The sequence below is a fragment of the Zeus faber genome (genome assembly GCF_960531495.2).
Source record: "Zeus faber genome assembly, chromosome: 3".
In the NCBI taxonomy this organism is placed as follows: domain Eukaryota; kingdom Metazoa; phylum Chordata; class Actinopteri; order Zeiformes; family Zeidae; genus Zeus; species Zeus faber.
Genome location: NC_137190.1, coordinates 20,556,837 through 20,582,799, shown reverse-complemented (window position 1 = coordinate 20,582,799; position 25,963 = coordinate 20,556,837). Strand labels below are relative to the sequence as shown.

The window sequence follows — 25,963 nt, the reverse complement described above, 5'->3', positions numbered from 1 at the left end:
GTTTGGGCCAAAAAGAAAAAACACGAGAGGAGGAGCCGGACGGGAACGACACGGCCTGGAGAACGTCCAAATTGGACCGTCAAACACAATATGCGTTCTCTTTCGGTTTCCACGCTATGAAAGCCACGGCAGAGCATTTTCAAACACCTTTATTTTCAAAGGCGAAGAGGTACAGCATTAAAAAACAACAACCATACAACACAGATAGGAACACATGTGCAAAATAGATTGTTAAGTGTGTGCTCGTACGGGAGGAAAGGAAAACATGTCAGTGCTCCGAGGATACAAACCAAACCACATGAACAATAAAGGAGCCGCTGCAAAATATTGCACTTAAAAAACAAAAACAAAAAAACAAAACCTTGGAATACCTTGGAATGTGCTTGGAATTGTATCCGTCTGGAAAACCTATGGTTTAAATATGACACATAGAATCATTACTTCCAATAAAAAAAAAAAAGCGATTTTGGAGCTGTGTTTTGAAATAGTTTTGAGTTTTTCGGAATCTCTCAAAAGCTTTGTAACCTTCCGGCCCTGAGGGAATGACACGTCACCGTTAGAGCGTAGCTACATTTAGACTTTGTCCTCCATCGACTCTGGGATTTTTACGAAAAAAATCCAAAACGACACATCATGTACAAAACGTAGAATAACATTCAAGAGCACAGGACGCACGACAGAAAACACAAAACAGAAACATGATTAAATGTCTAACAATAGACATTTAATCATGTTTATACTATAATATGTCTACACTATAAATAAATCTCCTCACCATACGTTATTGGTCCCTAAATAGAAATCATTATTTTAGCTTGGTACCGGTTTTATTTCATCCGGTAACCTTCTGATTAAAACATCATTTCAACTCGACTAAGGAAGGCGTCATCATATAAAACTCAAAAGAAAAAAAAAGAAAAAAAAAAAAGCCTCCCAAATCTACATCTTTTCACCCAGCGTAGAGTCCTGGATTCAAGGCAGCTCTAGCATGGAGACACGAGGCAGAGAGGGGGGCGTCGGGCGGTGCTACTCGGTGGTGGGGTTCTTTGGCTGAGCCGCTACGTTCAGTCCAAACAGCTTCTTCTTGCCTTGAAGCCCGGCTTTCTCGGCCGAACTGTCCCCGTGGCTGCTGGCGTAGCCGTTGACGTAGGTGAAGAAGTTGACGACCAAAAAGATAATGAGGCACAAAGTCAGGACGATCCAGACGGGTCGCCTGCGCCAGGGGAGCTTGGGGCAGTAGCGGTCGAGGAAAACCAGGACTTCCTCCATTTTGCTGTGAAGTCCATAGAGGGAAAAAAAAGACAAACGAAACAATGTGAGGGAAAAGCCATGGAAATTCCACATTCGTTTTCATAATTTCTCCGTGTTACGGAAACCTCAAAAAGTATTACAAATCTAAGTACATTTTTAAGCGGAACAATTGAGGAGAGCACGGTCCAGTCATATTTTTCCATTTCTCGTAAAAAAACCAGTCAAAGTTTGGCCTTTGGGTTGGAGACGCAGGGTCGGTCAAAAAAGTTGTTTTTGCAGATCTCTAGAGACGATGCACCAGATAAAATATGCTCAAACCCGTGAAAATCGCTGAGTTAGTGACTTCAAATGCAGCAGCAGGACCACAAACATATACCACGCCATAAACCTTTACACCTAAATGAATAGATTTAACTTAACTAGTTGGATAAGGAAGAATGACAAGATAAGGAAAACAATTAATGAAAAAACAACTCTCAGATTGAATAAAAATGAGAGAAAAACAAAACGCAAGACAATCGATAAGAGATTCATGCACAGTATTAATGCATATATTTCACGTTTCTGTTGAGGCGGGAAAATGGCTACCTGCTGGTCTTCATCCGCTTCCCACTCTCCTCATCTTTGTTTCCAGATTCCAGCAGTTTCTCCTCAGCTTTCTGCCGTTCCTCTTTCGCCTCATTAAGCTCTTTACTCTGTTTTAGTCCTTCTTGGTACCTGGTATACCGGAGATATTGGGGATATTGACATTTAAATATAAGATATATAGATGGATCGATAGATGATTGATGACACATATGACAGGATTGAAAAATTAAAATTTATTTTAAATTTTAAGCGGCATCGACATGAGAAATGTAAGCTGAAAAGAATCAACAAAATCTATATAAATAAATAAAAACAAACAAGTAAAGATAAAACATAAACAAAACGATTTGAAAATGTTCTATGATATCATTGCACACGATGTAAAGCTCATTAGTGTTGTTGGCGTAGAGGGTCTTGAAAAGAAGAGAGCGGAAAATACGTACTACATACTATATGAAGATGGACAGTAACCTTAAAGTGGCTGTGACTCTAGCGAAATCGATTTCCTGACAAAATAGGTCGACTTGTGTTTTGTTACCCCAGTCAACCTCGATATAATCTGAATGGCCGTTGATTCACATGAGGAGCTCTGAGGCGAAGCGTGTGCTGGGGGAGTGCCGAGCGGAGGCCTCACCCTTTGTTGTACGCCTCCTCCTCGATCTTGGCCTTGATCTCGGCTCTGATCTCGGCCCTGATCTCCTCCAAGTTGACAGGGGGCTTGGCGGGCGCGGCGGGCGCGGCGGGCGCGGCTACCGGCTCGGCGGCGCTCTTTCCACTGCATTGTTCCAGATAGGAAAGAACATCAGGCCCGCGCTATTAAAACATTATGATAGCGAGAGGACTGCACACGTCAGCGTTCCACCCAGCGTCTTGGCGGGTCAAGCTCGAGTCACGTACACTCGTAATGTACACGCAATGTACACACACTGTACAAACACTGTGCACACTATGCGGACGGGAGGACTCAGAATGTCCCTGGAGTCTCAGTGGACAAACACGTCACACAGCTGTTTCACTTCTCCTCTCTTCTTTCCAGCGGCCGTTGGCACGGGGGAATAACTTATAGTTCAAATACCAGCGAGATATACTCATAGTCGCTTTCCAACAATACCATGAATGGAGTTACATGTTTGAGTTTTGTCAGAGACTTGTCCAAATATTTAGACTGCCTCACAGGATAGCACGTCATTCTGCTACAGCTAAATTTCAATGTTTTTTTTTTTAAGTTTTGCAGTTAATTTCTTTCAGAAAAAAATGTCAACGACGACAACAACAACAACAACAGTAACAAAAAACGCAAGTATAACAAGAGTTTTTCGCTGAAAAACTCCCTCTCAGCTGATAAATGATGGTTCAGGAAACACCGCGTGGGAACCATATTCAGGTCATACAAACAAACCATGAACTCCCACTTTGTAAAACACGTCTGATAACATGGAATATTTCAAGATACTGCTCGGCCCATTGTTTTAAGAAGTTGACTGACTCTGGTAAGCACTGACCCTGGGAATCGCATTTGCTATCCACTTACCATTCTTTTTGTGGTTGTGCCGCTTCAGTTGCAGTGTTGCTCTTTAAATCGTTTGCGTCGGACTAGAGGGGGACAAATAGCCGTCAGTAGCTCATAACTCTTATATAAATAATATAGACGATAGTTTGACAGAAATCCTTTGAACCGGTGAATTTTCATCATTTTGAGACACCTACCAGGACAGGGAGAGTAGCACCAGGAGCCGGTCCAGAGCCAGGGCCCGAGGGGGGCCCTGAGGCAGGGGTGGGTCCCGGCCCCGCCGTGGCCGGGGTCTGACCCGGGATGTTCAGGAGATTAAATTTAGGAACCACAGCAACACTGACCCTGCGCCGGGGCAACGCCTGATAAGAAATGACTGAGTGTGAGTGGTCGTAGTTTGAGATGACAGCGGTGTCAGAAACGTGGGTCGACAGCACCGTGATGTTACATGTCCCAAAAGCAACAACAACAAAAAACACGAGAGGGATAAATAACAGTGAATATTAACTAAATGATGAGCAAACACTGAAAAAACTACCCAGGAAACTGAAGCACCCCACCTTGCCGAGAGTGAGGGACATGGATCTGGATGGTCGTGCAACTCCATCATCTTTTTCCAATACAATGATACACATAGAAAACAGGGTTAGATATGAACCCAAACAATTGTATTTGAACATAAGAACATCTCGATAAATAATGATTGATGTGACGTCTATTATAATTTTTGTTATTAATACATTTATATATTTATTTGTGTATTATTATCATCATTATTATTGTTGTCATAATATTATTGTTATTATTATTATTATTATTATTATTATTATTATTATTATTATTATTATTATTTCTCAGACCAAACAATCAACAACTTGTTCTTAATTTTCACTTGAATTACGTCCCTGTGGTAGCTTTACCTCCAGTGTCTGTGGAGCCTCCGTAGCAGCGGTTGGAATTCTGGTTGGCCAGCTTCTTGAACTCCATCAGCTCGGCGTGGTCCTTCTCGTACGTCCTCTTCAGGTTTTCGACATATTGCATCATTACCTCTGTGGCTTTGTTCAGGCGTTTCTCCTGCGGACAAACAGAAGACGGGAAAGTACGCAAGGGGTCAAAAAAGGAGAACTTCAAGTCACTACAACATGGGGGTCCTTTTCTTGGATTGTGCATTCCACTTGGGGCCAAGAAGTTGTAACAAGTTTGTCACTGTACTGATTTGGTATCCCTTGGGTAGAATTTTTTGCGAGAAATAATTTTTTAAAATTGTTATATTATCATAGCCTAATACAGCACAGCATCAGGGACAGTTGAAAAATCAGGATTTGACATACAATGGGTATGACTCCAATGGGTATATTTATTAAATGATGTATTGGGATTCATTTTGTTGAATGCAGGTTGAATGCACCCATCAATCCAAGATTATAAATTACTTGGGGTATTAAACCTCCACACTTTTTTGTTGTCTAATCCAAACTTTTATAAGCTAAGTTATCAGTTATCACTAAAAAAAAGATAAACACAGAATCATCCCACAGTGGGCTACCGTATTCTTGTACCGGAAAAGCATATACATTTTGTACAAGAATACAACATACAGTATATATACTGTATATATATATATATATATATATATATATATATATATATATAATATGCTCTCATGTATGTCTATTGTATTGTTATTTATTACTATAAACATGTGTCTTAATATCACTATAACACTTTAAGAAAATCTCCAGAATTTTAGAATAAATATCAGTAATATATATAAAATAAATATCAGATGAAATCTGTTACAAACATATTGCATCGTCAGTGTTAATGTGTGTTTTCTCAGTTCCGGGCTGGTCTTCGTAATGAGATATGTATTAAGGGGGGGCAAGAGGTCCAAAATGTCCCCCACCAGGTCCAAAATGCATCCTGCATGGTAAAATATCTCAGTGTGAATCTGCACCTGGCGCACGGCTCCCACGATCTCGGCCCGGCTGGAGAGGCGCGTGGCGAGGCGGTGCAGCACGGAGAGCGTCTCCACCAGGCGCTGGTACGACTCCCGCTGCTCCATGTTCTGCCACTGAGGAGCCGTCATCTGCAGCATCACAACAACAGCAGCACAAACAATCACCCTGATTAGACCTCGCATATAGAACATAAACATTCATGAAAACCAGCTATCATTGGATATTTTCAATCAAACATCATTGGTTTCCACTGACAAAATGTGAAAAAATGTTCAGGGTCTTCCTTGGAAAAGACAACAACAACAATATCAACGGGAAAGCTACAATCATACCAGAATTAGGGTGTCTGCAGGAATCAGAACATGCATTTCCACACCCCTAATGGCATTTTTAACCAAACTTATTTTGTATTCACAGAAACATTACTAAGTTGGTTTTGATCCTGAAATGCATTTGCACTTTGTTTTTTGTTTCCAGCATCAGGAGACATCCTCAATGTCTCCTTTCTGAATTTATAAAACGCTGCATTCTTTTCGGAAAACAATCCAATATCCCTAAAACGTTATAGTTCAGACCTTTAAAAGAAATTGAATGCATTTAATAATAAACGTTTTGCAGTCATGGACCTTCAGGGCGCCTTTGAACTCCTCCAGCTCCTTCTCGGTGTTTTCCTCCGTGAGGTTGCGCTCCCTCTCAGCCTGTTTGAGCCGCGTCTCCAGTGTGTAGTTGTCATTTCGGAACGCCAGAGACAACTGCACGAACACGTTCTGTGGGAAGGATGTGACCGTGTTGATAAAACCTCCCAGTGGACAGCCACTTGGGAGGGATTAGATCAACGGTTGATGACAGAATCACACTCATCTCGCTGTATGTTTGGATTCGGGGGGGATAATCGGAAAAGGTCGGATCGTTGCAACCTGTCTCGAAAGACGCAAGAGCCCAAATCTGTTGGAAGGGGCGTAAAAACCTGCTTCTGTGCAAACGTCCCAACATACACACACAGGACCGGGAGTCTAATGTTAAATCAAGCGGGCGTGAGATAAGCCTCGGTAATAGGCAATAATCCCGCCATTTGACCTTCCAGTGCTTTGCCGGGATGATCAAAGCCGGTACCCACAACATTCCACATTCAGTGTGAGCGTACATGGGAGGAAATAGAATGACCTCTGACTGTCCTAATCCTGCCACGTCCCCATGGGAACCGCAGGAGGGGCTGCAGCCCCAGACCGCATAACTCATTCGCTGATGTTTGTGTTCTCTGCAGAAGCAGGAAATCGGACAGTCTCTCATCCATCTAGATTAGGAGTGCAGGATCCATTTCCTGCGGCCAGAGCGCAACACACTCCAAACTGGAGCCTCGTTAGCTACCGTGATAAGGAAACGCGGCCATTACGATCAAATGATCTGCGTGGGCAGTGTCAGTCCCAGATTAGATTTTCTTTCATCAAAAGTAATGGTGAGTAAGTCCTGTTTGTGGCTGGAAACATCTATTCAAACAGAGATTGGATGTTTGGAGTCGAATGTATGTTACGTTAAATGATTCAATTCCTATGAGAAGGCCCTGGGGTGCTAAGAAGCCGCATTTCTGCTTCCAACAAGGGAAAAGAGTTTCTGATTAAATAAAAGTAATACTTGCAGCTTTAAAGACAAAGAAAGGGTTTAAACAGCTCCAAATACATCCGTGAGCCAATGCATTGGCTCCTTGTATCCTCTATTGATTTTCTATCTATATTACAACATACAGGGGAGGGGAGAATATGCACAACAACATATTCTCCCCTGCAATGTTATGTTTGTATTGATACAGAGAGTGACTGCATAATGTTTACAGACACCAACCTCAACTTCCTTTTCGCTGAGGGGTGGCGCACTGTAAAGACAAAAAAAAGGGATCCATTGTTGACATAAATATAATTTTGACATTTTCGGTGAGTAAAACAAACAGTAAAAGGGGGATTTTGGTGCCTGTTTATTCTGCTACACACCAGCCTGGCAGACCGCGGTGCAGCTTGAGTTTTCTCAGCATCACGTCCGAGATGTTGGGCATGGCGTGAGGCTTCTCCTTCTGCTCCTCTCCTTTGGGGGAGGAGGGGGAGGGGGATGAGGAGGAGGACGAGGAGGACGAGGAGGGGGAGGGGGAGGGGAGAGAACCTGCTGACACAAGGACAGAAAGGCACTATCTCAACAAACTTCCCTCTTTCCTCCCCTCCCAAGTTAGAAGAGTTGGATGATTTATATGCATATAGTGGGTCAAGTTTTAACAACCACGCCATCTGTTGGTGCAAATTTAAAACTGCATTACTAAGAAAGAAAGAATGCCATACTGTATATTTGTGATTTTTGTGGTACATTTTTTTTCCCCCTAAATAGAAGGAAGAGCACATTTCTAATGACAAGCTGTTGTTCGCATTTTCTGTTTTTCATTCGCTACGGGGTAGACTCGTACCTTTGTCTTGCTCAGTTGTTTCACTCAAGTCTTGCAACCGGGACCCCATGATGTTTTGGTTACGCATGAGTTTGTGCTCCTGAACACACAAACATACGTTTATATTACAATTAGAGGATCAGCTATAAAACTACTAGAAGCACAGTTATGCGATCCCCTGAAAGGGATTTTATCAGCACAGTGAGCAGTAATCACAATGATGTAAGATCTAATAAAATGCAACTTTGAAAAGAATCCTTGGACTTTATTGTATTACCTCTCTGAGTTTGGACAGTTTCTGGGTGCTGACGGGCTTGGCTGGGAAGTCCTTGTACCCTGAGGATTTGGGCAGGCTGTCCCCCGGCTTCTCTGGGAAGGAGAAGACCTCCTCTGTGAGAGGGGGGAAGTTCGGAGCTCCGGCCCTGTTGTTCAGCGAGCCCACGGCGTCCCAAGACACGGCTCTCATCAGCGGAGGAAATGCCCCAATTGTCTTGATTTCAGCGGTACATGGGGCCTGCTGGGTCGGGGGCCGCGGCACGGGTTTGGCCACCCCTGTAGCCAGGGCCTGAGTGGGATTTCGGGCCGGAACGGACGCCTCGTCCGCTTTGTTGAGCGCTGAAGGACCGGGGCTCTTCTTCTGGATGAAGGGGTTGCAGTTCTCCTTCTGAGCTGCAAAACGGGGTGTGAGGGTACCCGAGGACACTTTCCTTTTCTCAGTCGGCTTCCAGTCCGCCAGCAGCCTGGGGATCTGAGTGGAACAAGGTAAGAACTACACTGTAAATGTTTGTTGGTGTGGATGGAACCAAAAAACACAATATTAGATAAGATGAGATAAACCTTTAATAGTCCCACAACGGGGAAATGTGCAACTTATAATTATGAATGTATTGAGATAGGATTATTACATGTTCTTTTCGTACCTCCTGTTGCTGGGCTGTGGCATCCGCCGGGCCCTTCACCAGCAGCCAAGACCAGGAAGTAGAATGTTAGTTCACACTGTACATGAACTACTTCAATATAACCATGAACCAACATTTTCTAATTAAATATAGACCAGATTTCTTACCGGACTGGCAGGTTGTGGGCTAACATAGGTCACCTCTGCTGGTCCAGCTGAAAGAGCAGAAAGCCACCAATTTGTATTATTCTGATTAGCTGATATTGCTAAATTGCTGCCTTGTTATCGTAAAGAAGCATGTTATGGCAAATGACTTACAGACTTGAGGGGCTGTAGAAATCGAGCTGCTTCTAGATGGAACTGGTGAGGACGTTGGAGTTTGGCTTGGAGTGAGACCTGTGGGGAAAACACCCACAGTCTTATGATAATAGAGCAGGCAACTCCTACTGTGAACTCCTCTCCTAATTTTAAGTTAATATTATCATAATCACATTCATCAGTGGCAGCATGATTATCATTGTATTACCATAACCAAGCTTCAATTGAGTTTCAGTGCAGCAAATGGAATAGAAACAGTCAGAATAGGAACTTAGAAACCTCCAAAGGTAAAGAAGGAACTTCTTTGTTTAGGCTTTTGTTAAGCAGTTCATGAATATATGGAGGATTATTATGAATCTAAATAGCACGTCACATTTCATTTTCTCATTTTTTTTTTTAATAATGGTTTATTTTACGTTTACAGGTTTGCGGTGTGTGTGAGTGTGTATGTGTGTGTGTGTGTGTGTGTGTGTGTACCTGTGGGGGACTCGGTCAGGCTGCTGGTGGAGCGGCGGCCGCGGCGCGTCAGGAAGCGATCGCTGACCTTCTTGGCCTGCTCCAGCAGCTCCAGGTTCTTCTGCCGGTCCTCCTCTGACAGCTGCAGCTCTGGGAGCTGATCTTTCACCAGGTCGATGACGTTACCTGTGCTGTCTATGGAAACACACACACACACACACACACACACACACACACACGCTTATAAAAGATATAAGACAACAGACTACTCTAAGCCATATTTCATACTACAAGATAGTATTCTCAAGGATTACATTTTTCACTTTTTTTTCAGTGTAATCTAGAAAAGTGCAAACTCGTGTCTTTAATATCACTGTGGTATGGTATTTTCCAGCCTGGTTTAATGTAAAATGTATCTGTTTTTTAAGAATCACTTTCAAAATACTAATAGAACTGGTTACTGCATAACCATTTAAATATATTTCTTCTCTAAGTCATGCCTTTATGAATAAAAAAAACATAAAAACTGAAGATGTTTTCAACCCTGCCATATTCATTTTCTCTGAATTAGCAAAAGCAAGAGGAAATACAGACAAAAAATAAGGAGAAGATGTACTGTATCTTAAAGGGGATGCAAAACTCACTTTTTCAGTGCTTGTGTACATACATTTGGATCTCTGATGGGCCTACTAACACACAAACTGTGAAATAAGACAACCCAGTCAGTTTTTCGTGAACTGTCTATTTCATGAACGTGTCCTAAAACGAGTTCAGCTTTGCTGCCCTGATTGACGTCACAGAGGGAGTAAAGTGCTCTTTTGTTGGCTTGCAGGCCAGCACAAATCATAAAAATAAAGAGGAATTAATACCAACTGTCCGTGACAAAACTGCAGGCGATAGAAATGTAAGTATTTGCTGTGTGTTTCTTTCTGTGTGTGTGTTTGCATGTCCACTGACTGTACTCTAGACTGCGGCGCACAGTCCACTCATTCTCCAAACAAAACCGTAGATGTATTTATTTTCGTTTAATTTCCGACATTTCCGTAATTGAATGAAACAAAAAAGCCCCAAGCCTGCGGTGCGCCAAGCTCCGCGCTGCTCTTGACACTGCGATCAAAGTTGGAACAATCTTTTTGAATCAGGCCTTGTAGATCTAATAAGAGTGACGATTCTGCAACTGGATTGCTGAATCTTGACTCATTGCCTCAAATTTGTTCATAAACAGATTTTGGTGGGCTGATAAGGTACAATCAGTGAAAGTTTACAGAAAACGGATGCAACGGAAATTGGCTCACAGAACATACCGTGGACACACACACACACATGCACACACACACACACACACACACGCACACACACACACACGCACACGCACACACGCACACAACAAATCCTTACATTTCCCTCATCTGCAGTTTTGTCACAGACAGTTTGTCTTCATTCCTATTTATTTTTAAAGATTCGTGCTATATTACCTTGTGTAAAAAGGAGCATAATAGGTGCTTTTTAAGACAAATCTGTCTGTTTATTTTCTATTTCTTTCATAGAAATACTGGGCTGCAAAAGTTGATTGCAATCAACTTTTGCTCCATTAGTTAACTCCCTGGGTTCAAAGGTTTAAAAGAACTTAGTCTTATTGTTTGGAGTCACACAGTTGCATCAGTACATGTGGAGCTAATGGAACAAATGTGGATTGCGCCATCAACAAGTCCTCAAATAAGTCAGTGTGAAGGGGAAAAGGCTCTATCTCTTTCATTCTACCTGAGTGCCAGAGGTACTTTCTAATTATGGATCTTGCCGAACTTGAGTATGCAAAGACCGTAGACTGTATACAAATTACAGCTGCATACTAACAAAGTCGTGGGTGACTCAGTATCACGCTTTAAAAACGACTCCCACAGTATGTGCTACAATGTTGGAGCTGGAGTCCAGAGCGTGTGGTCGTACAGCCTGGCAATCCGCTTTCTGAAGGGTCTTTGTGAAGAGAAACCCCTGCAAGTCCTGCAGGCGCCCACAGAGGAATTACACTGCGGAATAGAGGCTCTCTGTGGCTCTCTGGGAACTGAAAGTGCTGTCAGATGAGACAGCCACAGGGAACTGTTGTCGTGATGTCCTCCCTGTAAATCCAAGCATGACGGCTCAGGGGTAAAACGTTGGCCTCACTCAGCACTCCACACTCCTACAAGGTGAGACGGATGAGGCGGATGAAATACCACCGCTGCTTTGCCGAGTCTTCAGCTTTGGTTGATTGGGAGTACCCTTTGTTATGGAGGGCCCAGAAATTGTTTACCCCTTTTCCATTTGGACTCTAGCAGCAATTATGTGTCAAACGTCTTCTGGTGCATTTCCTGGTCAAAGCAGTGTCATCGTGTCCTGGGCTGCATTGACGGGTGTCCCTGTAGTGACATAATGTACTGTAGCTACCTCAGATGTATCATGTACCTTAGCATGATTCTAATCTGTCATCCCTGGTCACGCACAACTTTACCGGAATACAGTCTTGGCCCAGGTAAACAAGATCCATGTTTAGAATCTGCCCGCAGTGGTCCTGGAACGTTCATCAGACTGTAGTCAGTGTAGTAACTCCCGTTTACTCACCGACTATGGTGATGGCGGCTCCAGAAGAGGAGTTTCTGGCCACACGGCTTCTGGGACTGTGCGGTCTGAAAGAGAAGCAACAGAAACTGTTATTTGGGGAACTCTGCGTGAAACATCTCAGGGGATTCACACGTTTCTATTTACACAAATATCTTGGTTGGTTTTAAGCGTATAAAGGATTAAAAGGGGGAATACCTTGCCTGTTCCAGCGGACGGCCTTCATGCTGCATGATGGTGGCCTGCTGTGGGAAGACGATGGTTGGTGCCGTCATGACGACAGCTTGACCCCCACCAGCCGTGTACTGTGCACATGGGTGAAGAAATGGCAGAAAATGTCAGAGATAGTGACTCAAAATATGCTGAAAAATTCTGCTACCCTCGGGTTTGTATAATGACCACAAAAACATAGCTGATGTTACAGTAATGTCTTAAAATGAATAAAGCACTATAGCATAGAACAACATCAGAGAAGTTATGTAATACAAATAATTATTTTACATTATGTATCTATGTATGTATGATCTACATTGCAGGATTATAGAAAGCTTAACATCAGATTACTTCCCTCTCTACTTCCAATATGTTTTCTGCAATATTTGGAAAACAAAATTTAAAAAATGAAATTATCCCCAAAAAAAAAAAAAAAAAAAAAAAAGGTTCCTCTTCATATGAGTGGCATTCAAAGTCATAGCATGAGAGAACTAACCTGGAAACATCAACACTGTAGTAATGTATTTGCTTATATGTTGTTGTTGTTATTATTAATTATTATTATTGTTATTATTATTATTTATTTGTTTGTTTGTTTATTTATTTGTTTATTTATTTATTTTGTTGTTATTATTATTATTATTATTATTATTATTAGGGATCCAGTCCAGCCTGCCCCTATTGTTATTGCTCTGGGTTTTTTTTATTTTTATTTTTATTTTTCTTTGCGGGCTAAAAGTATCTGAAACACGACAACGGCAGCACGGACAGACATGGTTGCGGTCTCATTAGAAGTGGGATTTCGCAGCTGTTTTGTCATTCAAGTTTGATCAATATCGATCTGCATTTAGGGAAGAAATTAGTGAAAAACTGTTGTAATTTCATTAGTTTCAGGAGCAGGCTGCTTTGTGGCATCATCATCCGAAGTTATATAAGTCCAAGCATCGTCCCTTTGGAAGTTATTCCCGTCCAGCCACTTGCGAGTACGACCTCTTGATGGACAGCTCCGGAGCTGCGTTTAAAGGAAACTCGGAAAATTGTAACTCAGCTGCATTTTGCAAAAACCCGGAAACTTTAACCAGTCAAAGAAGACCCTTTCGCACCGCAGGAAGTAATGAGAACCATTGGAGGAAACTACCTTTTCATTTGTGTCCGCACTGCGTCATCCAGGAACGACGTGACGTAAATGCACATTGATTGGTCCAGACACAAGTCCACTGATTTGTAACTTTTGTAACTTGTGCTGCCTTTCACTGAATACAGAAAACTGTAATACATACCTTAAATGACTAAACAGAACCCCATGTATTGCTGCCTGCAGCTATATTTATTATTATTATTATTATTATTATTATTATTATTATTTTCTAAGAGAAAAATAGGTTGCATACTTGACATAAGAAGTTTAACAACAAGCGTGCATATACAATGGAAAACATTCTAATTTATTCCTGAAATGCTAAACTCTTTCTGAGCCAACATGACTTGTTCTGGAAAACACGTATCTCAAACACAGAGACCAGAGCGTACAAACATGTCTTTGCATCAGACACAAAATAAAAACTTTTCTTATTACACCACTCCTCCTCAGACTCACACTTCAGCTCGCTCTGCTCACTTTAGACCAATTTTATAGAAATGCTCTGCTGACTTTTCGTATTTTTTGTAAAATTGCCTTATTTTTCAAAATATTTCTTAAATGTGTATATTTTCTCTTTCAAACTTTAATGGAGTGACCTTTTAAGTAACTTTAGTCAACTTTTCAGATTGTTGGTTAGTTAGTTAGTTAGTTAGTTAGTTAGTTAGTTAGTTAGTTAGTTAAATACAAGCCATTCTATTTCTATATGAGGAAATCCTTGTTTAACAGACAGAACACTCAAACACCTAGTAAAAGCTCCACTAACAGGGTGTGTTTTCTCTAGAATCCTTATAAAAAGGGATTCCTCTGCTGTTAATGTTAATATTAAAGAAAAGCACGTTAGTGACTTCTGAAATAAAGACAGACAGTTTTACCTTGTTGGCATATGCTCTGAGGAGTAGATTAGAGTGCTTCATTGCATTCCGCAGAGATATAATCTCTCTTAGTGTTTATAGTCCAGTGGAAGGCAGTGTCCTCCGAGGCCAGGGTAACCCAGTTGGTATCAAGCGGCCATCCATTCCAGTCAAAGAACAAGCCTCTGTCCCAGCTCCAGCAGATTCCTCTGACTACATTTCAACCTTGTGTACAGTAAAGTGTGATCTTTCTAATCCTGATTTCCCTCGAGCACCAGCGTGGTAATAAAAGAGATACAAACGCAGTGGCAAGAAAAAAAGTTGTAATCAAAGAAAAAAAAAAAGAGCATGTGATTTGAGTGATGTTGGAGAGAGAACATTGAGTTCTGCTTTAGGAGCGACTAATTCAATACTTTCTGCTTCCAAACAGAAAGGGCTTTATACCAGATAGAAGAAGCGCTGTGAAAGACACCTTTTTTCGAGATCAGCCTTCAACCAAACAGTGTAACATTCTTAATCTGTGCTAAATTGATGATACACTGACAGGTTTAACAGCATGCACACATCCATTCAAGCAAATATTTGATTTGTCTGAGACAAATTGGTGACCATAAAAAAACGTATGTGTAAACACCTGGTACATTTAAACAGTATCTGGTGTATCAGACACTCTTTCCTAAGTCAGTGACTGTTTGAAAGTTAAAATAAAACACTCACCGTGCTGGGTGAGCTGGAAGAACTGTCGACCTCCTCAGGGGAATCCTCTTCTTCCTCAGGGAGGGTGGGCATGCTGGGGAGGCTGCTCGGGCGGGACCGGGTGTGGGGGAATATGAAAGGAGCTTCTCCTCGGAACCCCTCCGAGTTATCAACAGTGGATTCAGCAGCAGAGCCCTGCGGTGAGTGGACAGCCTCTTCCTGCGGCTGCAAAGACCAACCACACACACACACACACGCACACACACACACACACACACACACACACACACACACACACACACACATGCAAACAGAAACATATACACAAGCAAAGTTATTGTCAAGAAAATAATCAACGCTCTTAGTAAACTCTGTGGTCTAGGTTCCCTAAGTAAATCAACAAAAAAATAAATAAAAAATATTTTGGTGATATGTGCCATGCACTGCAGAAATTGAAATTTCAGAAATTGTAGTACCCACATGACAACACTTTGGGTTGCATGACCACAACTATTAATATGTGTCCCAGAATAGTCAGAGCGATAATAAAAATATTCAACACCAATCCTCCTGGAGCCAGTCTCAGCTGTCATTGGGTGAGAGGTGGGGTACACCCTGGACAGGTTGCCAGTCTATCACAGGGCTGACATACAGAGACAAACAACCATACATGCTGACATTCACACCTATGGTCAATTTTAGAGTCACCGATGAACCTAACCTGCCTGTCTTTGGAATGTGGGAGGAAACTGGAGTACACGGAGAAAACCCATGCAGGCAGAGGGAGAACATGCAAACTCCACACAGAAGGGCCCCAACCCGGGTTTGAACCGGGAACCTTCTTACTGTGAGGGAACAGAGCTAACCACCACCATGTGTCAAATTAAGTTTACCCCCTGAGAATACACCCTGACCATCAACCCCCTCACCTACGTATGTTTTTGCCTACGGTATGGCATCCTTTAATGTCCTGAGAGGTGTAATTTAAACAAATAAATGAGCCTAGAGTGCCGTTTCCGTTTAACAAACATAATAGGCCATGTTCATTAAGCATGTCAGACATGTTTTTATCCCCGTCATATCAATCCTCTTGGCCATGTACCCAAACATAACACATAAAAGGTGATTGTGGCAGTTTCGCCTACCACGTGGCGTGGCGTCTCCAGGGACCTCCGGCACAGAGATGGGGTTGTAGACACAAGCTTATTGTAGAGAAAGGGCTTGTTGGAATGAGCCGAGGAGCAGATGGAGATGTGTCATGACAGGGGCTCCTCTCCTCAGTGTGTGTGGGGATGGGGGTTTTACCTGCTGCTCGTTAAACAAACCAACGAGCAATAGGTACGCAGCCACTCTGATCCTGGGTCCCCAACTATCTAGACCCAGGTCAGGTGTGGCTGCTCAAACCACACCATCCCCACACCACAGTGATGATGATTATTAAAGGGCACAACGTCAAATTAATCACCACTCAGGTCATTATTGCATATTCCCCTTTGGAAATTCTGGGGATAGTGTGACTATTTCATTTAATGTGATCTTTTATTTGGGAGTTCTGGTTACATGGTCTGCTACAGTAGAGTAGGTATGTAGCTTCTGGAATGTCCATCTGCTCAAAGGCACTTTGGCAGATGCTTTCTTACACAATGGCTCGAATAATTCTGGTCCGCCAGGTGTAAACAGTTTCCCAGCTCGAGGTCTCGAAAAAGTACTACACCGCACAAAAATGATTGTGGTATTTATAATCTCCGAAAATGTCCTTCATAAAAAATGTCCTCCTAAATCCGAAACACAATGACAGGGAAACAAATAGTATTTTGTTTAATGGCAATATAAACATAAATTAAATACTAGGAAAATGTCTCCTAGAGTGTCTAACAGAGCCAGAGATAAATGACCCTCCAAGCAAATCAGGAGTAAGAATGGGCGACACTGTGACATTCTCTCCCTTTTAGCTGAGACTAATGGAATGAGACAACCTTCACAAAGCCTCTTTGGAAAAAGATAAATATTTAGAGTGGTTCTAGTTTTGACAAAATGTTTCTCCCGCCCTTGTCTGCTGCATTAACATTGTTATATTTTAAATTTCCTCTTTTAAAAGATTAGTGGCTAAAGCAATTACATAAAACAGCAAGTTAATCAAGATTATATTGTTCTTTTGTAGATTACCTAACTAAAAATATGACATTTTTCCAATTGCATATTAAAGACTTTTTTCTTTTCTTTTTTGTTTACTCAACTCGACTATAAGTGTAGCTTAAGCTGTTTCGATCTATAAATTTTAAAGTGTCATTAGGAAGTTCCCAGTTGCAGCCAGAACCCTGGGTGAACCTCCTGGGATGTAAGAGTGTGACAACGTAAACACTGGCGTCTCTGTTCAGACTCACCTTGAAGAACTCCACCGATCCTCCACTAGTACTTAATTCTAAACTTGACTTTCTGGTTCTCAGGGACGTGAGAGGGGAGTCATTGTCGCCTCCAACCCTCCCATGTTCCCCCAATTCCGCTCGGACTATACCTGTCCGTTTGCAAATGGCTAGTGTGAACTTAAAAAGCGATAGAGGACAACCTATATCCAGCAAAGACTGAATGTTTAATGAAAGTCGATTCAATCTATTGTATCTTTGTAGGTATAAGAGGCCGACTGTCCAAAATGCATTACTGCAATTGCGTGAGGTATCACGCATCATCTTAGGGTAATGCTAAGATATTTGCAAAGATATTTGCCTCTTTTTGGGACTTTGGGAATATCTATTAAAAATAATTTACTCTGTCAGTTTGGGAATTTGTCTAACTTTGGGTCAAGGATACAAACAGTGTGTTGCTAAAGTTCAGTGATTCTCTAACGTTGTCATATCAAGGACCATCAATTTGATACGCATGAGGCCGAGGACCGCATTGGCTAAGATTTTGTCTCTGGGACTGCTGAGATCTGAGAAGTTATTCATTGTTAGATCTGACAGTGCCAAAACTTCTATACTTGTCTACTAGCCACACTCTATGGGATGGTTAGGGAGACAACAGCGAAACCACGATCGATACACTCAACATCTTACACTGTAAATGAAAGAATGGGGAAGTTAAACTATAAATCATTTTGCTGAGGTCCCCCTAAAACCCCTCGAGGACCCACATTGAGAACCACTGCTATAGTTGATACGGAACTTTCAGAACTATGTTGTATATTACTGCAGTGGAGGCCCTTAGTGAAGTTGGGAAACAATGTGTAGTGTGCTGTTCAGTGTTCTGCGGAACAGGACCAGACATTTTTCTGTGTTCATGTCTCACCGGGGAGGAAGTTAGTTGTCTTCCAGTGAGCAGAGGTAAAATATACTGTATATGTAGCTCCAAGAGTCATACTGTACATTCCGATCCTAACCGAGATCTTACTGCCTTCTCAGATCATTACACTTAGTCGTCGACTCTGTTTCTGTGGCTTAACCGAGCAATGGGGATAGTTCCTGCGGTGCCGTTCATCATGTAAGAGCAGGACATATCAGTTTTCACAGCTCACTGTAGAACAGACGCAGTGAGACTGGAACGGAACTTTTTGAATTGGACTGTGACTGAAAAGCTGGGAGAATCATCACACAGTGGTGTTAACAATCTAATGTATCATTTAGCGGTGATGTCAGCGGATCAGCATTTGTATTTGCATGACTTAATATGATTTAACTTGCTTTAGTTGCGTGCTTCCCTGCTTTAGCCTCTATCATTTGTAAGGATCTATCATGCCATTCATATTTAATCGTAATGTTCCGTAGACCCACCCCCCCCCCACCCCCATATCGCAAATTGGAAAATAAAGGCCACACAAAGTGAGATGCCGAGCTCCTGAACAGGAGGAGGTTTGACTTGCTGCTGAGAGATAAATATCGCAGGGTAATTGAATAACTCTGATTATTTCCTGCCGAGGGAAAAAGTACAGAGCACACTCTCGGCGGCTGGATGCAGAGACCTAGAGGATGCTCAGGTTCGGATCGATGCACCACGTTGTCATATGCTATTTTAAAGAGGGGACAGGGGGACCAGGGTCTTCCCCCCACCCCCCCATTGAGCAGATCTCTGGGGAGCTTCAAAGTGACCTTCTTTCTTTCTCTCTCTGTCTGTCTGTCTGTCTGTCTCTCTCTCTCTCTCTCAAAGGAGCAGCCCCGGGGCCCTCCTCTTCCCCCCCTCTCCCCTGTTACATAAGCCCATTCCCGTCTTGCCAGATTTGTTTAAAATTTGGTTGTGTAAAGCACGGGGAGCGCGGGTCAACAGAGGAAGTGGTAGTTAGAAAGCCACAGTGTGAGATAACCGGCTGCAGGAGACGTGTGAGAAACAAAATAGGTCGACTGGGGGAGATGTTAATGGACGGTCCAGAGGGGAAATAGACTACTCTGAACAATAATAACATTTCAACAGAGGATCTAAGTTTGGCAAATGCAAAGCAAATACTAAGCAGAAGGTGCTAAAGATACAGTCTCTAGATAGTCTACAGATATGATCCATAGTACACCGAGTTGTTATCTTTATTTTACAAATCCTTCATATCAGTTTCCAGTCAAATAATGCTGCCAACACATCCAAAATGTCTGTCTCCTTCCCGCCACAGTGTTGTAGGTACTGTAGTTTCTTGATGAATTTGATGTGTTGATGAAGAAGGAGTGACCGCTGGTAAAATAATAGGTTTATTACAAACTAGACTTGACTAGACTTTCCATGGACGTCTAGGAGAGAACCGAGCCGGTAGGACTCTCTGCCAAATGAAACTCTGGCGGGTGCTTTTAAGCTTGACCAGAGACAACCTCCCTTATCATCGGGACCCCTGACGATGGGCTCTCTCTCTCTCTTGAGACCCCTGGCACCGTCTGTTAATAATTATCTTATACAATGGGTACTGTCTTGGGACGCCACACATTCCAAGACACCTCAGTACAACTCTGCAAAAGGACATGGAGAGAAGACTAATAAATCCATACTTCAACCAGCATCTCATGCGGCAGAACATGCCAAAAAACATCAACAAATTAACCCTGTAAAACCCCTGGGTGTAAGAGTAGAACATCCACTTTTAGCTCTCTTTTAAAGACAACATTTACATTATCTATGCATGCCATTGTTTATCCTCCAGTTCCATCGGATGGATAATGTGTTAATAGATCTGGGAATTTGGTCATCCTTCAGTCCATTTTGGCCAACTTTCCACTGAGCTCACCCGTTTCACTTATTTCTTAATTTGGCTTTGCAGGGTTAACTAAAACAAATACTCAATCCTCAAAACTTAATCCTCTCTCTACCTGGCCACACAGAACACACACATCATTACCTGAGTTCTCGGCGACTCCCGTAACTGTGCAGATGTTTAGCTGACCTCCTCCCTCACATCTTCTTCCCACAGTCAAACTGTCATATTCAGCCTTTTACACAGAAAACTCTGCTTCCCTCTCACTTCCCCTCGACCCCTCTATTCCCCGTCTTTTTTCAGCATCAGCCTCTCTTTCACTCCTGGGAGCTTTGACCATTTAAGGAGAAGGCTCCGTGTGCTCTCAGAGGGCTGCCGCGCTCTGTGTGTGTGTGTGTGTGTGTGTGTGTGTGTGTGTGTGTGTGTGTGTGTGTGTGTGTGTGTGTGTGTGTGTGTGTGTGTGTGTGTGTGTGTGTGTGTGTGTGTGTTCTCAGAGACTTGACTGATCGGTTCTCAAAAAAAAAAGGCTGAGACTTGGGGAAAGCTATGTTGCTCTTTCTATTAAGATTATTTTGCTATAGTAATCACTATTTGGGAGCAGAGCAAGAGAGAGAGACCAAAGAGAGAGAGAGGGAGAGAGGGAGAGAGAGAGAGAGAGAGAGAGAGAGAGCACATATTTGTGTGCTACATATTGAGGGATGAAACAAAATAGTTTTGTGATTAGACTGATGTACAGCGCCTCACATGACATACCCAAACTTTCTTTGTAAACTCTGCTGTCAAACTTTGCGTCATTCTCTCGGATCAAAGGTGGGGCGAGTGGTCATATTGAGTAATAATAAAACATACAAGGAGGATAATAAAAGTTTTATGTTCGTAGACTGTTTTTCTTTTTACGTCACTGGGGAATGACATGTAAATATTTTCATCACAGTTTGTAGACTATTCAGTAGACCGGACGGACAGACAAGCAGAGAGGCAGGCAGGCAGGCAGGCATAGGCAGGCAGGCAGACAGGCAGAGACAGACAGATAGATAGATAGATAGATAGATAGATAGATAGATAGATAGATAGATAGATAGATAGATAGATAGATAGATAGATAGATAGATAGATAGATAGATAGATAGATAGATAGATAGATAGATAGATAGATAGATAGATAGATAGATGGATAGATGGATAGATGGATAGATGGATAGATAGATAGATAGACAAAAAATATCTCTGAAGTATTTGAGGAAAAACAGAAGCTTATTAACCACTGACAGCTAATTCTTGGTATATAAAGTGTAAGCAGCAGTCTCACCTGGATGGAGCCGCCGTGTCCCTGGCCACCTGATGAAACCAGAGCAGAGACAGTGAGCAGGGTCACTTTGCATTTAACAGGAAAGGCTAGAAATGCAAATGTGCCGGTACACAATAAATAAAGGAAAGTTCTCTGTCCAGTGAGGTTAATTCTGTCTGAGTGTCACAGATGTCTGATTGGTGGGTCTGACTGGTGCTTCAGGAAGCACCTCGCCCCCTTCCTCTATAACTCGGGGCAACAATAACCTGGCAACCGTTTACATGCGACGCTTGATCCGCTGGTTGAAAGCTGCGGGCCGAAGCAGGGCTATTGTGCCAAGCTGTTCGGAGCTCTAGTGGAGAGGAAGGACCTGCCGGGACACCAGGGCTTTACCACGCTGTGTAGAGTGGTAGTTTGATTACGGATCACTCTGTGACTTCATCACTTGTTAAAAATAGGATGTTTTGAAAATATAAAACTGAACTAAGAATATTATGGATGGATAAGAATTCTGTGTTTATATATTATTTGAGGTAATATATATATATATCTATATACAGGAAGTGGACAAAATAACAGAATAGTTATGTAGTGATGTAGTTTAACTTAGAAGTAATAAAATCACAATTTCAAATGCAGCTGCAATGGTAATTCATATTAAGTTGGTTGCCAATTAGTAATAAACTGTAGCAATTTGTGTCAGGTATAAAAGAAGAAGAAGATACGTGTGAATTGTTGCTTACATTGTTTTTGGGTTTTTTTTTTTCCAAAGCAGCAAGGACCACCTCACAGAGTTCTAATGAAGGAATAATCTTGCAGCAAAACCACATACTTGAAAACATTTTAAGCTATTTCTGAAAACTCAGATGTCCATTTAGCAATGTATTTCCATAATAGAGGCACAAATTGTCCACAATTTCATGGCGAAGTGGCGAAAAATGCTTTTTTTGTTTTCTCTCTTCCTCTCTACCTCAAACATCCATCTTCCTACTGCTCTACCTAATCTGAGGTTGAATCCACCTAGTTAGCATTCCTTACCATGCCTGTCCTGCATCATGGTCACCACACTACAAATCACAATCAGGCTATACTTAACCAAAGTGCATCAGGTCTGTTCAGGATAGCGAACTGCCCAGATACATCAATATATCATTTAGGCATTCAACCTCAAAAAGCCTTCACAATGCTTTTTAATCAGGATAATCGCATAATCACATACCCTCTGTGTTTAAGAATATACACATCCACTACAATAAAATACTGAAGCACCAAAGAGGCTTCCCCCCCCCATCTCTGTACCAGCTGCTTTGAATAATGTAAATATTTGCTCAGTCTATTTTCAACCTTCCTCGGGGATTGCTAATAAAAAGGGGAAGTGTTTTTTACGCATTTGTTTCTCCCAGGAGTATGATGGGATGGGATACGCCCCAGGGCCCACAAAGCCACTTCAGGCTTTTGCGGGACCTGGAGCAACAAACAGGAAAAGAAAATGAGTGAATTGAAGACTTTTACCCCCTTCAACCCCAATTATGGTGTTTACACTACCACATGAATATTGTACTTTATGTTACTATCATACCATTTCTGAGCGGCAGCTCAGTAACTTGTGGGAACACAGGAGCTGGGACGGTAAACTGTTGATCTTCGTTTTCATGTCTAGGATCTGCTGTGGACTCATCGGTATCTGATACAAGACCTGTCGACGCTATGGGACCTGGTGACTTCGATAAGAACACAAAGAGAAATAATAATATACAGTCACATATTTTTATATATAATAATATAATGTATGTATGTATATGTTATGTTACTCCCCATAATACTGAATCTATCTATCTATCTATCTATCTATCTATCTATCTATCTATCTATCTATCTATCTATCTATCCATCTATTTATCTATCTATCTTTCTGTCCACCCTTTGCTGTCAAAAAACATTCTTTACTTGAGGAGTGAGGACATTGTTCTTGACTGTGCAATATGAAGGAATGTACCATTTACCTTTATCTATGTAAGAAAAAAAAAAATAGGTCAAACTCTGTGCAACCCACACCAACCTCAGTGTGATCCTTGTCCATGATCCTCGCCTGCAGAATGCCCAGCTGCTGCTCAGTGTCTTCTGTTCTGCCCAGAGCCTCCTCCACCCTGTGCGTGATGGTCTCCATCCTCTCCTTCACCCGACTGACCCTCTGCTCGCTCTGCCTCACCAGCTCAGCCGTCTCCAGGGCTCCGCTGACCATGGCCTCCATCCTCCTCAGGGTGCTAAGCAGTCCGTCTGTGCTCAAACAGCGCTCGGCTCCCTCCTTCTCGTCCCTGCTGTAGTGTCCACCTGTGGAATAATCCGTGAAGTCTGTGGACACCGCTGCATCTTTCAAATCCTTTGCGACTTTCTCCCCGAGCTGTTGAGGACCTTCTCCCACTGTGTTGGTCTCCTTGTCGGTGTGAAGAACCGCAGCCTTCGCCTGTAAGGCTTTATACTCGATCACATGGTCCTGCTCTGTTTTTAAAGTTGCTTGCAGGCTGCAGACTTTCTCCTTCATATCACTGATGGTCTGCTCTGCTTGCCTGAGCTTGTCCTCTGTCTGAGAAAGCAACTGGCTGGACTGCTGGCCGTCCTCATCTTTGGTCTGGATCTTGGCGCCCTCTCCCTTCAGGGCTTTCCACCAGTTCACCACCGCCACCTTCCTGGCCTCCGGATTCTGGGCCTGGGTCTGAGCAGGACTTTCTGTTTTGATCTGCCTTTGCTCCGGTTCCGGGACTGGGACCCTCCGCTGCTCCTCCACCTTTTCCCCTTTCTCCTCCCACACCGACTTCAGCAGCTCCAGATCCCGAAGCCTGAAACCACCCGCTTAGCTTTATAAACAAACCCTTCAACAATGTTGAGTGTCAAGTCACCAAGGGGTCCTAAAACTGCACTTATCCCTTACAGCCTCCTGGAAACCGTCCTATCATTGATTGCATAATGCAGACACCCATAAATACATTGTTAAGGCAGACTCTTTTTTTATTACACTGAGGAGGACTCTCAGTATAAGTCGAGGATATCAACTCAATCTATTCCGCTACCATAACAGGAGAAAAGGAGGTAAAATCTCACATACACATTGACAAGCTGCTGCTTGATGCTTGTCTGATGCTGCAGGCTCTGAGAATAAGGCCTCTCTTGTGGTTCTGTGGAGGCAAACAAGTCCTGTGTACGTGGAGAAAACTGTTAACTCCAGTTTACACCACATTCATGAGATATATACTGTATATATATATATATATATATATATATATATATATATATATACACATTTATTTATTTTATCTCTTAAGTACACAAGATTCCTCTGTTGCGTGTCTAGGTCTCGTACGCTCACCCTGTCGGGGTGATTAGTGTGGAGACGGTGGGTTAGTTCAGCTGACTTTATCCTCTGAATGATGCTCTGAATGCCATCTCTTTGTATGTGAAGCGAGGGGACTCTCAGGTCTTCTAAACTGCCGCGACGCTGCTGCAAACGAAGCAAAATTGCAGAATAGGAAATAACCAGCGGCAGAAAATAACCAGGGAAAGATGTACACATTGAGTTTTTGTTACCTGCTGCATGTCCTGAAACTCAGTGTGCAGAGAGCGCAGGTTCGGGGGATCTCCCCTACACTGGAAATTCTGCAGGCTGAGGAAAGGCCAGTCAAACCTGATGGGAATAGGGTATGGCATTATGGTCATTCTGTCAAATAACATCCATAGGAAATAAAGCGAGATTTAAATATATATTATACTTAAATGTACATTAGATGTATTAACCCTAATGGCAACATTTGTACTTTATTTTGATGTAATCTAGAATGACTTGCAGGGCTGCAAGAGCATGTCTCAGCTTATTGTGGGCGTGAAGGACGAGGGCACACACATGCACTCAAACACACACACACACACACACACACACACACACACACACACACACACACACACACACACACACACACACACACACACACACACACTGTGACTGTATTGGACGATTGAGAAGCATAATTTAGGTAAACCTCCCTTTTTTGGAGGTGAAAGATAGAATAACCATTGCCTGGGTCTGGACCTTTGAAGCCGCCCACTCCACCGAGTTGACCGATTCATCTGACATCATCAAACTGCGGTTCCTCGGTTGAAAAAACGATCGGTTCAATTAGCGCCGCGAGGGGACTAACGATTAGCTAATCAATAGACTTTTATGCAGTTGTCAAGCTGTGCGCCGCCCCGAACCAGGGAGGATTAATAACAACAATGGCGACCGACAAGATAGACGCTGCTATCGAGGCTGTTCTAAATCGATGCAAAACCAGTATGTTGGCATGGCGACGCATCAGTGTCGACTTAAAATGGCGTTAAATTCAGATGGATACGTTGGTCTCTAATGACTGGGGGAAATCAGATCTCCATCCTGCACAGAAATCGGTGAGAGCGGAGGCAACGTCGGACTGAAGATGGAAACAGAGTGTGACGAGTTGACAATTCTGTCTGATAACAGGCAAGGAAAACCAAAGCAGACAAAAGAAATCAATGGAAAAAAAAACAAAAAACTAAGACGCCGATTCAGACAGAATTTACCTCAAGAGAACTTGCTTTGAA

General features: G+C 42.6%; 1 protein-coding gene across 5 annotated transcripts; it reads right to left on the bottom strand.

The window, feature by feature from the left end:
• Positions 1-134: 134 nt before the first annotated feature.
• On the bottom strand, positions 135-20,340 carry mrvi1 (murine retrovirus integration site 1 homolog). Of its 5 annotated transcripts, none has more exons than XM_079997915.1 (21): positions 20,209-20,340; positions 14,925-15,128; positions 12,201-12,307; positions 12,006-12,070; positions 9,429-9,602; positions 8,952-9,029; positions 8,802-8,848; positions 8,641-8,688; positions 8,013-8,483; positions 7,757-7,835; positions 7,296-7,461; positions 7,150-7,180; positions 5,937-6,077; positions 5,307-5,438; positions 4,270-4,423; positions 3,910-3,959; positions 3,547-3,711; positions 3,371-3,432; positions 2,474-2,614; positions 1,840-1,968; positions 135-1,273 (listed from the first exon to the last, which is right to left on the bottom strand). In XM_079997915.1, exons 2-21 carry the CDS (start codon positions 14,994-14,996, stop codon positions 1,027-1,029), a joined length of 2,559 nt encoding a protein of 852 aa, XP_079854041.1. In that variant the 5' UTR covers positions 14,997-15,128; positions 20,209-20,340; the 3' UTR covers positions 135-1,026. The 5 variants fall into 5 exon arrangements, with proteins under 5 accessions (XP_079854041.1, XP_079854044.1, XP_079854042.1 ...); XM_079997918.1 differs by having other exon boundaries at positions 7,296-7,386; XM_079997916.1 differs by having other exon boundaries at positions 8,656-8,688.
• Between the last annotated feature and the right edge of the window lie 5,623 nt (positions 20,341-25,963).